The following is a 16,414-nucleotide window of genomic DNA, read 5'->3' on the forward strand; positions in this document are numbered from 1 at the left end:
GGTAGCTCCAAAAACCCAGACTCAAGTCAGGGCATTCCTTGGCTTGACTGGGTATTACAGGAGGTTTGTGAAGGGATATGGATCCATTGTGACAGCCCTCACTGAACTCACCTCCAAGAAAATGCCCAAGAAAGTGAACTGGACTGTGGAATGCCAACAGGCCTTTGACACCCTGAAACAAGCAATGTGCTCAGCACCAGTTCTAAAAGCTCCAGATTATTCTAAGCAGTTCATTGTGCAGACAGATGCCTCTGAACATGGGATAGGGGCAGTTTTGTCCCAAACAAATGATGATGGCCTTGACCAGCCTGTTGCTTTCATTAGCAGGAGGTTACTCCCCAGGGAGCAGCGTTGGAGTGCCATTGAGAGGGAGGCCTTTGCTGTGGTTTGGTCCCTGAAGAAGCTGAGACCATACCTCTTTGGGACTCACTTCCTAGTTCAAACTGACCACAGACCTCTCAAATGGCTGATGCAAATGAAAGGTGAAAATCCTAAACTGTTGAGGTGGTCCATCTCCCTACAGGGAATGGACTTTATAGTGGAACACAGACCTGGGACTGCCCATGCCAATGCAGATGGCCTTTCCAGGTTCTTCCACTTAGAAAATGAAGACTCTCTTGGGAAAGGTTAGTCTCATCCTCTTTCGTTTGGGGGGGGGTTGTGTAAGGAAATGCCTCCTTGGCATGGTTGCCCCCTGACTTTTTGCCTTTGCTGATGCTATGTTTACAATTGAAAGTGTGCTGAGGCCTGCTAACCAGGCCCCAGCACCAGTGTTCTTTCCCTAACCTGTACTTTTGTATCCACAATTGGCAGACCCTGGCATCCAGATAAGTCCCTTGTAACTGGTACTTCTAGTACCAAGGGCCCTGATGCCAAGGAAGGTCTCTAAGGGCTGCAGCATGTCTTATGCCACCCTGGAGACCTCTCACTCAGCACAGACACTCTGCTTGCCAGCTTGTGTGTACTAGTGAGGACAAAACGAGTAAGTCGACATGGCACTCCCCTCAGGGTGCCATGCCAGCCTCTCACTGCCTATGCAGTATAGGTAAGACACCCCTCTAGCAGGCCTTACAGCCCTAAGGCAGGGTGCACTATACCATAGGTGAGGGTACCAGTGCATGAGCATGGTACCCCTACCGTGTCTAAACAAAACCTTAGACATTGTAAGTGCAGGGTAGCCATAAGAGTATATGGTCTGGGAGTTTGTCAAACACGAACTCCACAGCACCATAATGGCTACACTGAAAACTGGGAAGTTTGGTATCAAACTTCTCAGCACAATAAATGCACACTGATGCCAGTGTACATTTTATTGCAAAATACACCCCAGAGGGCACCTTAGAGGTGCCCCCTGAAACTTAACCGACTGTCTGTGTAGGCTGACTAGTTCCAGCAGCCTGCCACACTAGAGACATGTTGCTGGCCCCATGGGGAGAGTGCCTTTGTCACTCTGAGGCCAGTAACAAAGCCTGCACTGGGTGGAGATGCTAACACCTCCCCCAGGCAGGAGCTGTAACACCTGGCGGTGAGCCTCAAAGGCTCACCCCTTTGTCACAGCCCAGCAGGGCACTCCAGCTTAGTGGAGTTGCCCGCCCCCTCCGGCCACGGCCCCCACTTTTGGCGGCAAGGCTGGAGGGAACAAAGAAAGCAACAAGGAGGAGTCACTGGCCAGTCAGGACAGCCCCTAAGGTGTCCTGAGCTGAGGTGACTCTAACTTTTAGAAATCCTCCATCTTGCAGATGGAGGATTCCCCCAATAGGGTTAGGATGGTGACCCCCTCCCCTTGGGAGGAGGCACAAAGAGGGTGTACCCACCCTCAGGGCTAGTAGCCATTGGCTACTAACCCCCCCAGACCTAAACACGCCCTTAAATTTAGTATTTAAGGGCTACCCTGAACCCTAGAAAATTAGATTCCTGCAACTACAAGAAGAAGGACTGCCTAGCTGAAAACCCCTGCAGAGGAAGACCAGAAGACAACAACTGCCTTGGCTCCAGAAACTCACCGGCCTGTCTCCTGCCTTCCAAAGAACTCTGCTCCAGCGACGCCTTCCAAGGGACCAGCGACCTCTGAATCCTCTGAGGACTGCCCTGCTTCGAAAAAGACAAGAAACTCCCGAGGACAGCGGACCTGCTCCAAAAAGACTGCAACTTTGTTTCAAGGAGCAGCTTTAAAGACCCTGCAATCTCCCCGCAAGAAGCGTGAGACTTGCAACACTGCACCCGGCGACCCCGACTCGGCTGGTGGAGAACCAACACCTCAGGGAGGACCCCCGGACTACTCTACGACTGTGAGTACCAAAACCTGTCCCCCCTGAGCCCCCACAGCGCCGCCTGCAGAGGGAATCCCGAGGCTTCCCCTGACCGCGACTCTCTGAAACCTAAGTCCCGACGCCTGGAAAAGACCCTGCACCCGCAGCCCCCAGGATCTGAAGGACCGGACTTTCACTGGAGAAGTGACCCCCAGGAGTCCCTCTCCCTTGCCCAAGTGGAGGTTTCCCCGAGGAAGCCCCCCCTTGCCTGCCTGCAGCGCTGAAGAGATCCGTTGATCTCTCATAGACTAACATTGCGAACCCGACGCTTGTTTCTACACTGCACCCGGCCGCCCCCGCGCTGCTGAGGGTGAAATTTCTGTGTGGGCTTGTGTCTCCCCCGGTGCCCTACAAAACCCCCCTGGTCTGCCCTCCGAAGACGCGGGTACTTACCTGCAAGCAGACCGGAACCGGGGCACCCCCTTCTCTCCATTCTAGCCTGTGCGTTTTGGGCACCACTTTGAACTCTGCACCTGACCGGCCCTGAGCTGCTGGTGTGGTGACTTTGGGGTTGCTCTGAACCCCCAATGGTGGGCTACCTTGGACCAAGAACTGAACCCTGTAAGTGTCTTACTTACCTGGTAAAACTAACAAAAACTTACCTCCCCCAGGAACTGTGAAAATTGCACTAAGTGTCCACTTTTGAAATAGCTATTTGTCAATAACTTGAAAAGTATACATGCAATTGAAATGATTCAAAGTTCCTAATGTACTTACCTGCAATACCTTTCAAACAAGATATTACATGTTAAATTTGAACCTGTGGTTCTTAAAATAAACTAAGAAAATATATTTTTCTATAACAAAACCTATTGGCTGGATTTGTCTCTGAGTGTGTGTACCTCATTTATTGTCTATGTGTAGGTACAACAAATGCTTAACACTACTCCTTGGATAAGCCTACTGCTCGACCACACTACCACAAAATAGAGCATTAGTATTATCTATTTTTACCACTATTTTACCTCTAAGGGGAACCCTTGGACTCTGTGCATGCTATTCCTTACTTTGAAATAGCACATACAGAGCCAACTTCCTACAATAGGCAAGTCAAAAAATGCTTTTTCTATGGAAACATAGTCCTAACTATAATAACTACCTAGTGTTCACTGCCACTATGGTTATATATATATATGTGTGTATATATATATATTTATATATATATATATATATATATATATCTATATATATATATATTGCATCAAAACTTGCTTCTAACCTGCGTTAAATGTATGTGTGTGTGTGTATATATATATATATATATATATATATGTATATATATAATTTTGTATTTATTTATTTATGTATTTTTGGTTTGCTTATTAGTTTGGTGCTGTTTGCCGAATCTTCACAAAACTTTCCACAAAAAAGTCTGTCACCTCAGCTCCTTCCTGAAAAGTTTTAGGATGATTTGTCAAGTGGGAGCTGAGAAAGGGTTAGGGGAGATATTTGTCCTAAAAGGCATTTTCCCCATTCCTTTATCCATAGGAAAATTAGACACAGCTACAGCCAAATGGCTGAATGGAATTATACCAAATTTAGCAGAAAGCAAGATGTTGGTCCAGAAAGCGCCCTTTTGTGGTTTAGTGTAAATCTGTTAAGTAGTTTTGCAGAAATTAAGGCTCAAAAATGTTGTTTCATGCCACAGAGGATCCGAGTAGCCAACAGCTCTAAGTATTAGATCTGACTGCCACCACATGAAGAAAGATGTGGTGGCAGCTGCCTTAAGTTCTCAGAGACTCAGTCCTGTGTCCTAGGAAAGAGTTAGAAAAACATGTAGGAGGGCAGAGTAAAGATGGCGTGCACCCCAAGGCCTGCCCCCGCCCCCCTCCATAATCCCTAGCAAAAAATGAAAGATGTGGGTGTCCCAGATGGGCAATCGGGAACCCAATTTTTTTTTTTTAAAAGAGCAAAAGAATAATATATGAGTGGAAGAAGCAACTCATTTATTTTTTCTTCACTGCTCCGGCAAGGAGTGCCCCATAATGCCCACCCCTAGAAAAGGTGGGGGCACCCTAAACATTTTTACATGTTGTGGGGGCTGCCAGGAGCGCAGCAGCACCCCAACAACATTAAAACAACACAGCAAGTCTCCTAGGTGATTGAATCACAGAAGAGCTTACCATATCCTTTCAAAGCACTCCGCCCTGGAGCTATATGCTCTTCATCTAGAGTGCAAGGACCTCTAGTAGTTGGTTTTGTGGTTGCACTTTGTGGCCTGAAAAAAAAGTTTAAAAACTCAAACATATGTTAATGTTCTTTTAAAAGGGCTTTACCAAAAACATTTTATCACAATCACTGTTATTACACTTTGCAATGTGTAATTTAACTAAACATACATTTGATTATCATTATTAGTGACTTTTTGACAAAGCCAGTAGGTCTGCTTTATATATGTTATTGTGCTTACGCCTTGATAAATCAAATATACCCTGTACCTAGTATTTTGGTGTGTTTAGCCTTTTACAAAGCCAGTAAGTCCGTCTTACTTAAACTGACACCTTTTATATTGTTAATTGACATAGCTACCCATGCACAGCGGAGAGGGGCATTTGGGCCCAGGGCCTGGGGTGGCGGGCTTTAATGCAGGGCCTGTGTCGGTGGGATTGGGTGCAGGACCTGATTCTTTGGAAAAAAACAAAAGGTTAAAGGGACGTTATAGTTATGTGAACAAAGGGGAACAAAACTACTGAAATTCACCAGTTATAGTTATTTCAAGTAACTGTAACTCGTGCCCTAGAGTTACTATAGCTCTCACCCTTGCTGTGCACTGCTAATTACCTCACATACTACATAATTTGTGACATGTTCCATGACACCATTAATAACATCACTGCAACATCGGAAATGCCCTCATTCATGACAACACTGTTATTATAGTTACTTCAGGGCACAAGTAGATGATCCACAAATATTAGGAAGTTTTATTAACCAATAAAGTAGTCATTTTCTATGCCAAGCTTTGGTATTTCGTGCACCCAAGCACAAAGTGGCATTTATGCTTTCATATTTTATCAGAAATGGTACTGCATAGTCCATGCTTTTGGTTGAACAAAATAGTAACTTACTACATAGATTATAATATTTTTTTTTAAATTACATCATATTTTTGCTAGACGTGCAATTGCACAGTTTGTCATTAAAGAGCTGCTGGGTTTGAGAGATGGAAAAAAGATTTAATGACATATTTGATGCATTTGTATTGCTGAATACTTTACGGTAAGGTTCAGCACAGGCTTGTTTAAATGTATTCTTACATGAAAATGATCATGAGTCCTTGTGACAGCAACAACAAGAGATTTTGCAGATTTGGGCTTTATAAAATATCTAGGATTGACAGTAACATAATAAGCATTGGCAAAGCCAGTAGGTCTAGCCTATACAAGAGCTATTGGCTTTGGCAATATGTTTTGCTATGTTGTACACCAGTGTGGCTGCTGTCTAGCATGGCTAAAAGTTAGTGTCATGGAATGTCATAGAGTGGCGTAGGGTGGATTGGATTTGAGTGGAATGAATTGGGATGGGGTTGATTGGAGTGGGGTAGGCCCCATTAATTGAATTGGAGTGCTGTGGACTGAACTGGGATGCGGTGGGCAAGTATGTCGAATTTTAATAAAATATCTGCTTGTCCACGGGACAGGTTACTTCTTAAATCTACTTGTGCTATTAAAAAACCTACTTGTCCCTTTGGTGCCATGTAGTGCGACGACAAATTTTAGCAGCGATCTCATTATGTAAGAGCTTAAATAATAGCCTCTCTGATTATTTTAGGGCTAATACTATTGTAGGGCTTGAATACTTGCAATTATAAGACCTACTATAGCAGTTTCCTTATGTGCCATCTTTCCACAGATCTACACAGCCACTCACACACCCACTCAGATCCACGAAACCCCTCATACACGCACTCACACAACCACACACACCCGTACAGGCACTCACACACACACTCACAGACCCACAGCGTGGTGTTGGAGGCATGTGGGGAGTCAGCTGCAGGCCAGGTCCTGCGGCTAACCACACAACCTGTGGTTGGCTGCATGCAGAGTTGGCTGCAGGGCACCTTCTGCACAACCCCGCTCCTTGCACGGCCGAAGGCACAGCAGCAGTTGGATTAGCTTCACATTAACAAAAACTAGAAATTCACTGAAAAAAACAAAGGTTATAGGGATGTTATGGTTAGAAATTGAATTACATTTTTTTTTAGTTTGCTAAAAACCAAAGGATACAGGGACGCTATAGTTAGGTTAAGGTTTTACACACACAAAACCATCGAAAGTAACCACTTATAGTTATGGTTATAGTTACCTCAAGTAACTAAACTTGCTCCCCTCATTAATAATTTCAAATTATGAATAATTACAAATGTTTCAGTGATTTTATCAATGATGTCATAAAAGATGTTATGAGTGATGTAATTTGTGGACTAATTAGCAGTGCATGGCAAGAGTGCAAGTTATAGTGTGTGGCAGGTGGTAGGCAGCAGGGCCTGGCCTGTGGTCAGGCACTTTGGCCTAACCCTCCAAATGCAGCCAACCCAACGCTTTGCAGGTCCTTTGGTCATGCACGGCAAGGGGGTGCCCACAGGGCCTGCAGCCAACTCCCCTCATGCAGCCAACCCCACGCCATGCAAAAACTTTGGCTGTGCACAGAGGGGAGTTGGCTACAAGGGCTGGCATGTGGCCAAGCCCTATGGCCTATCCCCCAATGGCAGCCAATCCCATGCTGCGCAGGGCTTTCGGTCATACACAACGGAGGATTGGTCACACAGCCTATCCCTGGGAACTCCGTCCCCTGGGGACTTTATTTTATTTATTTTTTTAAATGGGAGGTGGCCACTTGCCCCCTTGCTTCCTCTCTGAGCCTCACTAGGCACTGGCCAACCCAAACCCTCTGACTCTATGTACTTTATAGTGGAGGACGCCCACATGGTTCCTCCCCCGAGCCTTTTTAGGCCCTGGAGATCCTATCCTCCAGGGCCGTTTTTTTTGTTTTAAAGGGGAAGAGGGCCGCGTTGCATTTCTCCTGTAGCCTTATCAGACCCTGGGGACCCCATCCCCAACGGCTGTATCTTTTTAAAGTGGGGGCACAGCCCTCCTCCCTGAGCCTATTTTAGCTCTGGTGACCCCATCCCCCAAGGTCGTTTTTATTTTTTTTATGGCTCTACGGACTCAATCCCCAGGGCCACATATATTTTAAAGGGTTGGAGGGGTGCACAGCATCCTAACATAAAGTAATTTTTATTGCTATACGTTAATCTAACCACTGCCTCGCACTCCCTTCGGCCATGCGCAGAGGCCTTTGGCAGCAGCGCCAGGCCCTATAACAACCCAAACCCGTGCTGTGCATGGCTGAAAGCTGTGTACAGCAGGGGTTGGCCACAGAGCGTGGCCTGTGGCCAACCGCTATAACCACCCAAACCTGCACAGGTTGGCTGAGGGGCCTGGCTTGTGGCCATATGCTGCAGCCAACCCCCCTAACCACCCAACCCCATGCTGCACACGGCCTGTCTCTCTGAGTGTGGGAATAAATGTGGCAGAGTGACTGTGAGAGTGTCTGTCTGGGTTTGAGAGTAAGTACTTCAGTGTCTTATTGGATCTGTGAGTGGGTTTGTTGAAAGAGAGAGAGAAAAAGAGAGGGAGAGAGATTCAGAGTTTTTAAGGCTTTGATGAATGATATACTTAGAATGGGATATTTCTGGACAAATTTAAAAGAAAAATGTATTTGTCAATTAAGGTTAAAAGAAATGAAAGAAGGAAAATGACCATGGGCACACTTTGAGTAGAACCCTCAACTTTTAGTGTGAGGGTCTGTGACCTTAACCTTTAGGCCATATGTGACTCCTTACTGTGATGCTTTCAGACATATCTATGACAGTCAACCCATGCATGTGATTGGAAAGAAACATGAATGTTCCATCACTAGGAAGGTTTAACAGTCCAAACACTAGTAAATAAACAAACACACTAGCAAACGATACTAAGATTCGACGCTACAGCCTACCGAGTGACAGCACAGGACCTTGACCACTAGGCCAGAAGTGACTTTGTTCTGCTCTCCATCCAAACTAACTAGAACATTCGTACCGAACATCTTGCTAGTCTAACTCTTTGAAGTCATTGCATGGAGAGACTATTGCAATAGCAAGCTATCTCTCTCTCTCTCTTCCATCCCATCCACCCTGCAGTCCTAGCTGGCTCCCCTCATCCTGCAGGAACTGAGCGCCACCCCCCCCCCCCCCCCCCCCCCACCACCCCACATTGGATTTAAACTTGTTTCCCATGGAGGTGGCGGTCCCCGGGGAAGCAGGGAGGGGGGGCAGGTGCCCCCCCCCGCATTCAAAACTTAGATGCCCAAGGCATCTCGCCCAACGAGGGCTTCACGAAAGGTTAAAAAAAATAAAAAGTGGACCAGTGATTCTTTGGTGCACATGGATAGTTTCGGGGTGATCCGTCAAGCAGGGGCCGAGGAAACGGGGGCTCAAAAAAAAATATATATATATAATTTGCTAATAACTTTGACTCCACTTCTTGACGACGATTCTCCAGGGAACTTTCCAAAAAAAAGTCTCATCCACCTCAGCTTCTTCCTGGAAAGTTTTTTAGGTTGACGTCCACAGACATTGTAGCTGTCTGGATTGCTAAAGACATTTGAGAGCGTACAGAAAGCTTCCCTAAGAATGCATCCCTCCTGTTGCTCACATTTTCTCACGTTCTATTTACTGGATTTATTTGTTTTAAGCTGTCCAGTGTGAGTTCTTCCCTCCCAAGGACAAAAGCCTTTTCACTCACTCTCTTTGTATGTTTCCACACGTGTTCCTTTCTGTAAGCACGCCTGTAATTCATGTTCCACTTCTTATCTTGTCACATGTGTTGTGTATTCAAAGACAGAAGTCAAATGTCAGGCTCAGTATTCCGATGGAGATTGATGGTTACTTTTCTTTTTCTGGCTTCAAAGTGGGAGGATTTATGTGACAATTTTGCTGTAAAATGGGGCTACAAAAGGGGTTTTTCTAGCACACAACATTCAAATTAACTGTAAGTATTTCGGGGTATATGAGAATTAGGAAAGCACAAATTAAGCACATTTTTTGTTAATTCTGAAGTGCGGTTGAACCAAATACAAAATAAATCAATACTCTGCGTGATGCCAATTCCACACATTGTCATACACCACTCCACTCTACTCTGCATCACCCTATGGAACCCACTCAACTCTACACTACTCCACTTTACACTACTCCAGGCCACTGCACTGTACTGTGCACCAATCCACTCTATGCCACTGCACTCTGTGGCACTTCACACTACGCCTCTCTACCCTACACCACCGTTTTCATCACTGCACTCTACACCACTGCAGTCCACTCTACTTTGCACAGCTCCCTTCTATGCCACTCCGCTCTATGATGCTCTGCAACACTGCACTCTACACCACAGCACGCTATGCCAATGCACTATACTGTGTACCACTCCACTCCACGCCAAACCATTGTACCCCGCTCTAATCTATTCTGCACTACTGCACTGTATACCACTGCCTTCTACACCACTTTACTCTCTGCAATTACACTCTTCGCCACTGCACTCTACCTGCAGTACTCCACTTTACGCCACTTCTCTCTGCTTTGAAACAATCTTCTCTACACCACTGCAGTTTATGCCACTCTACTCCACTCTGCACCAGTCTACTCGATGCCATTTCACTCTGAAACTCTACTCTACACAACTACACTCTATGAGCTGCACTCAATGCCACTGCACTCTACTCTGCACCACTGTACTCTACGACATGGCTCTCTGTGCCACTGTACTCTACGCCACTGCACTCTACACCAATGCACTCTATGCCACTCTATACCACTGCACTCTTTAACACTGTACTCTGTACCACTGCACTGATCAAGACTGTATTCTACGCCACTGCACTGTATGCCACTCTATGCTGCACTCTAATCTGCACCATTGCATTCTACGACGCTGCATTGTAAGCTGCTGATTTCTTTGCTGCTGCACTCAGCGCCACTGCACTCTGCAACACTCTGTGCCAATGCCCTCTACAGCAGTCCACTCTACTCTATGCCACTCTATTCTACACAACTCTGTTCTACACCACTACATTTTACTCTGCACCACTGTACTTAACACCACTGCACTCTATGCCACTCTACTCAGCACAACTCCACTCTACGCCACTAGACTCGACACCATTCTTCACCACTCTACACATCTGTGCTCTGACACACTACTCTGCAACACTGCACACTATGCCACTCTACTGTGCACTACTACATTCCCTGCAGCTGCCCTCTGCGTCACTCTATTTTGTATCACACCACTCTACTCCACCGCACTTTGCACCAGTCCACTCTATGCAGCTACACGCTGTGCAACTGCACTTTATTCTGCACCACTTTACTCCACTCTACTTTGCACCACTCTATGCCACTGCACTTTATGCCTCTCCACTCTGCACCACTCCACACCACTGCACTCTAATCTACTCCACTGCATTCTTCGATGCTGCATTGTACGCTGCTGAATTCAGTGGCGTTGCACTCTAGGCCAACTATACTCTGCAACACTCTATGCCAATGCACTCTACACCAGTCCAATCTGCTCTGTGCTACTCAACTGTGCGTCACTCTATGTGACACCACTCTGTGTCACTACTCCAGTAACAACATTCTATGCCACTCGCTTCTGTGACACTCGACTTCACTTTTTGCCATTCCACTCTACAATACTCCACGCCACTCTCCACTAATCTTTAGCCATCCTGAACAGTAGCCAAGCTTGTGTACAGAATGGCTAAAACATATTACAAAGCCAAAAGCTCTTGCATAGGCAAGAGCTATTGGCTTTGTCGGTGCTTGCTGTGATTTGGTGTAATCTGTTCATCAGTTTTAGAAGGGCACGCTCCCTCTTTCTCTCTTTCCCCCGTTTTTCCTATCCTCAAATGAGATGGCTATCAACAGAAAAATGAAGCCAGTTATATGATTGCACTTGTTTTAACAGTATCTGCTCTGGTTTTCCCAGGGTTTCTCTCTTTTACATGAAGCAGTCCGTGGAAGAGCTGTGGAGGCTGTGAAGTTCTTGTTGGAAAAAGGTGCCAATCCCAACTTAAAAGACCAGGTGAGATTTCCTGTGCGAGGCTGGCAAAGCTAGTAAAATGTTCCCTATGTACTTACAGAAATGGTGAGGACGGAAAAAGACCACAGACCCACCTATTTCTCCCATGTATGTCGTAGTCCCTGGGGGCCCCACTTAGGCCTCATTTTCACTGGGGCACAATTTTGGATAGTAGTTTGTCCTGTTGGTATAGTACTACTTGGTGCTCTATTTACCAGGTGTAAAATTATACTAATATTCAAAGTTTCGGGCCTCAGAATGGAGAATAACTAGCTGAAAGAGCATTTTGGCTCGTTCGGAGATACACAAACTGAGACATCATGCAGTCTGCTTACATGATTTGATCCAAACACCTTCTGAGTACTCTTTGTTCCTTAGTAATAGTCCTGATTCAAATGAAAACTTATTTTTGGAGCTGATTCAGGGTTAGCACAGGATCTGTAACAAGCAACTCGGCCTTTCAACTATGTGCTCTGTCTTTTATACTTCTGAAGATCAATTCCTGTTGTGTAAGAATTGTAAACAAGGTATTCCCTGTCAAGTGGTTTTGTTGAAAACCGTGCATGAGTAACAGATTGTCACTGAATGAATTTTAAAGGGTGCTTTTACATTGCAATTCACCATGAGTCGCAAAGTGTATTTTGTGAGTTGAAAAAACTGACTCACAAAGTACACTTTGTCCATTGTGACAACCAGTTTTCTAATTGCAAAACCTGTGATTTTGCAAATTCGATGCTGTGCGAATGCAGCGTCATTTTGTACATCTGGCCCTATGTATGTTTTTTTATTTTGCAGGAGACAGAAAGTTCAGGGGCATGATTTGAAGATACATGTTTTTGTGGCGAGTGAATTTAAGAACTGATTTGGAGCAGAAGAACAAAGCTCCCCTTGTCTATAGACATATTGACAACCTCCCTTTTTATGTTACCCTCTTCCAGATCTGAAACGTTAGTATTTTACTGCAGCTCCACACTTTATCCTTACCAAGTTATATTATCTGGTCCGTAATCTATTTTTTTATTATCTTTCACCTCAAAATTTCTCTTCCATCCTCTTTGTAATGTTCTTTCCCTTCCCTTTCATGCCCCGTTCAATGATTTATAAATTGTTATTAGTGACTTTGAAGCATCCTTAGAGTATTCATTATTAGGGCACAAGCAGCCAACAAAACCTGAGATCTTTCATTAGGAATTCATATTTCTATTTGTAACTCCTCCCCAGGATGGACTCACTGCACTGCACATGGCTGTGTCTCAGGGATCACAACTAATCTGTCGGCATCTGATAGATCATGGAGCTGATGTAAAGATGAGAAACAAGGTGAGTCTTCTTACTAGCTCAAACTAACACATGGTGCGAAGAAGTATGGGTTGGAGGGTGGAGATCTTTTGTGTGTCACATGGCAACACAAGCGCAAAATAGAACAGAATCCCTTATAATGTATACATGTTCAAAAGACCTAAAATGAGTTTGCAGGATTCTGTATCCATTTCACCTTCCACTTCACGTATTCAAGACAGAAGAGAATCAATCCTGTTTTGAGGCACATGAACATGTATATGTTTTGCAACTATTAGCTTTAATAGTCGCATATGCTTTGCAGACATATGCCTGTATTGCATATGATCTTTGGCCATTCATAGGCTGTAATGGCAGAATGTATGGGATGTGCACCTGCATTTTAATCCATTGTAAAAGTTAGGTAACATTAGGCCAGATGTCTTAAGCATGATTTGGCAGTATAAAGTGTCAACTGGCGAAAACAAGTAAGCTAATGCACTAAAGTAGTGCCTGGGAAGCCCTGAACTGCATGACTCTGTGCTATCTGTTTGGCACTGCTCTGTAGCACTGCCTGGGACCCTCTGAACTCCATTGTCTCAGCTAGTTTTGCTAGTGTGCAGTACCAGCGCAGGTAGCCTCTAGACCCCATGCTCCTGTGCTGTTTACCACTGCACAGTACCTAGTGCTTGAGCACTTCTAGACCCCCATGCCCCATGTTGTTTGCTAATACACAGTGCCAGGGCATAGGATCCTCCCTACACCAAGCTCTCTCCAGTGTACAGTACCAGTGTGTGGCAATATCTGGACCTCATACCCTGTGCTGTCTGTTTACAAGCACTGGGAACTTCTAGACACCATGCCTATGTGCCATCTTGTTACGAGTGCATGGTACCCGCATATGCTGTCTATTTACCAGTGCACTGTGCTAACAGGTGGGATATTCTCAACTTCATGCCTCATCTGTTTACCTACACACAATACCCACTCTTGGACGTGATTCTTTGTGGACTGACTTGAACTAAAATGCAGCATTGCACAAATGCAGAGCTTGGGAGGAAGTGAACATCTTTCAAGCATGTCTTTCATTCTTGGGTACATTGAGCAGATGATGGAGGGTCATCCTTTTATAGTATATGGTGTTCAGGGAGAGCAGGAATGGAGAGTCGCTGGTATTCTTGTAATTCTAGAAGTCCCTGAATTGAAAAATGTGATCTTTCTTTACAGTGGTGCAATATGCATTACTTTTCACACTTTACTATTTAAGAAAGTAAGTGAATAGGAATAGAAGCCTGTGGCTGACCCCTGCTGTTGCCTGGTCAGAAAAGGAGGCGGCTAGGCCACTACAGGTTCCTCTGGACTCCATAAATCAGGACCAGGCTAGAAGGCTTGAGGCCTGAGCAGTGCAGAGCTGAGGACACCTTGATAGGCGTGCCGACATTTGGGCCGGACCGCTTCAGCATGACAAAACAATGTGTTGTAAATACATATTAAACCTAATGCTACATCTGGTACACTCTGTACCCCCAGCAGTCTGGCAGTGCCCCCTCTTAACTCTTCTGATACCGCCTTCATTCTGGCAGAGCCCCCTTTAACTCTACCGGCATTCTCCTTGCTCTGGCAGTGCCCCCTCTTGACTCTTCTGACATAACATCACTGTGGCCGTTCATATCTCGGAAGGATTTTAAGACTGCTTTATGTTGGTGTGGTGTGAAAGCAGGATCATAGAGGGTTGTGGCTTCTCTCTCGAAGAATATTTTGGAAATATGGCCAAAATAGTACCAAAATAGTGCATTCTAATGTACATTGGGTCATTAATATTGGTCTAAAACTGTTAATGTTAAACTATATACATAGTGAAGTTTGGAAGTTTTCCAGCTCATTATTTGACTAGATTTGTAGCAAAATAAGCTCATTGTACAGTAACATTTCATCTTTTATAATATTGCAGTACCAGTCAATGTTTTCTTAGTTTGAGCTAGAGACCCATCAGCAAAAACAAAATAGTATCCCATAAAACATTAAAATCTGAAAGACATAAAAAAAAGTGTGTGACTAAAATATTACATTTTAACATTTACTAGAGCTCTTTTATATGTATCCAGCGCTTCAGTTGACCAAATATGTACCGTGTGTAAAAGAGGCCTAAGATTTGCAACTTGACCTTTAGGTCTTAAACAAGGTTAAGTCATAACAGAATTATAAGAACACTCTGGGTTAATTTCAAGAGGCATGTAATGAATGTATTTCTGTCTTCACCAAAAGATCCATATTACATCCCCAGAGTTCAGAGCCATACAGGGCAGAACTTGGCCTGGTTGTTCAAGTTTCCGGTGCAGGTCATATTGAATACAAGCTGGAGCATTTAACAAATTATAAAAATGGTGGCTACTCTATTAGTTATAAGTAGTATACTTTTTACAGGTTTTGGAGCCCAACAATAAGAATTAAGAAGCCTGACTCAGAAATAATCAAATTGAAGGACTTTCTCTAGCACAGTGTCAACCATAAGGACAGATCTGTGAAAGGCAACGAGGGTTAAAAGTCATAAATGTGGTCTTAATAGCGTTGAATTCCAGACAAAGACCTGCTGAAATTATTGGTCAAAGTTTGCAGGTCCCTGGGAGTTTTGGAAATCAGCAGTGTGTCATCCCCGAATAGCAGTGCTGGGACTTTCTGTCCTGCAAGTGGTGGGCGTCGTTATTTCATCTCAACAATTGACTTGTTGAGCTGTTGAACTCCCCTTCTGATGTTAATTGGTCAGTTAGCTATCCAGGTGCTCCACAGCAAACTGGTGCATAATTGTCAGAATATAACCACATTATTACCGTTACTAAATAATTCACCGGGTCACCTTTCCCCTATAGAACCTTCCATAAATTTGTTTTTGGGACCAGATCACAAGCTGCCCCAAAATCACCAAAAGCTAGACATCGATGTTCCCGCTTAATGGCCACCGTTTTCTGCAAAAGAAGTAGAAATCGTGAGTCTTGATCCAGGGTGCTAACCTTTGGCCTGAATCCTGCCTGGAATTGGTCAGTATTTGCTTTTCGCTAATCAACAACAATATAGGCAAAATCTGCTTCTAAAGATATTTTGTACATTATCAATAAGGTTTTTGGAACAGTAATTCCGAGGGGTACTGTACTAACCATTCTGGGATTATATTGCCACCCTTCCAGGAACTGGGGATCAGTGCTCCTGCTGCAATAGCATTGTACAGTTTATTAATTTAAGCCCCCCCAAATAAATGGTCCCAAACAGAATATTATCCAAACATGGGGCTTTTCCTGGTTTGTGGAATGATATGGTCTTTAGCGTGTCTTGAAGAGAAAAAGTGAAGGGTACTGGCTAAAGTAGAATCAAAACCTAACTATAACATTATCAAAATATCAGATGGCAAATCAGTATATAATGAAGTGAAGAGTTGGACACATACATCTGGGTGGATATGAACTTCTGTTTTGATAACAGCATTATGACTACTATGGGCAATGACGTGCCGCTAAAGAATGTAAAATAAAAAACAATAATTACAAATATAGCAAAACCTTTTCACTGGTAATGTTTATATTTTTCTGTGATGTAATGAAGTAATGGATAAAAAGTGCATTATTATGATGCACTATTAGAATGCACTTCTTTCAGCTAAAGCTGACATACAAGGTCTCACTTCAATAACCAGCTTTTTTAACA

The 16,414-nt window shown here is 44.3% G+C and overlaps 1 protein-coding gene across 1 annotated transcript in view; it reads left to right on the plus strand.

Moving 5' to 3' along the window:
- Window positions 1–16,414, plus strand: part of LOC138288154 (death-associated protein kinase 1-like) — a 238,999-nt gene that overhangs the window by 110,636 nt on the left and 111,949 nt on the right. Inside the window, exons 6-7 of the mRNA XM_069229452.1 lie at window positions 11,348–11,443; window positions 12,662–12,760. Of these exons, the coding sequence (XP_069085553.1) occupies window positions 11,348–11,443; window positions 12,662–12,760 (195 nt within the window). The remainder of the gene's footprint in view (window positions 1–11,347; window positions 11,444–12,661; window positions 12,761–16,414) is intronic.

The sequence above is a fragment of the Pleurodeles waltl genome, chromosome 4_1 (assembly GCF_031143425.1).
Source record: "Pleurodeles waltl isolate 20211129_DDA chromosome 4_1, aPleWal1.hap1.20221129, whole genome shotgun sequence".
Classification (NCBI taxonomy): Eukaryota; Metazoa; Chordata; class Amphibia; order Caudata; family Salamandridae; genus Pleurodeles; species Pleurodeles waltl.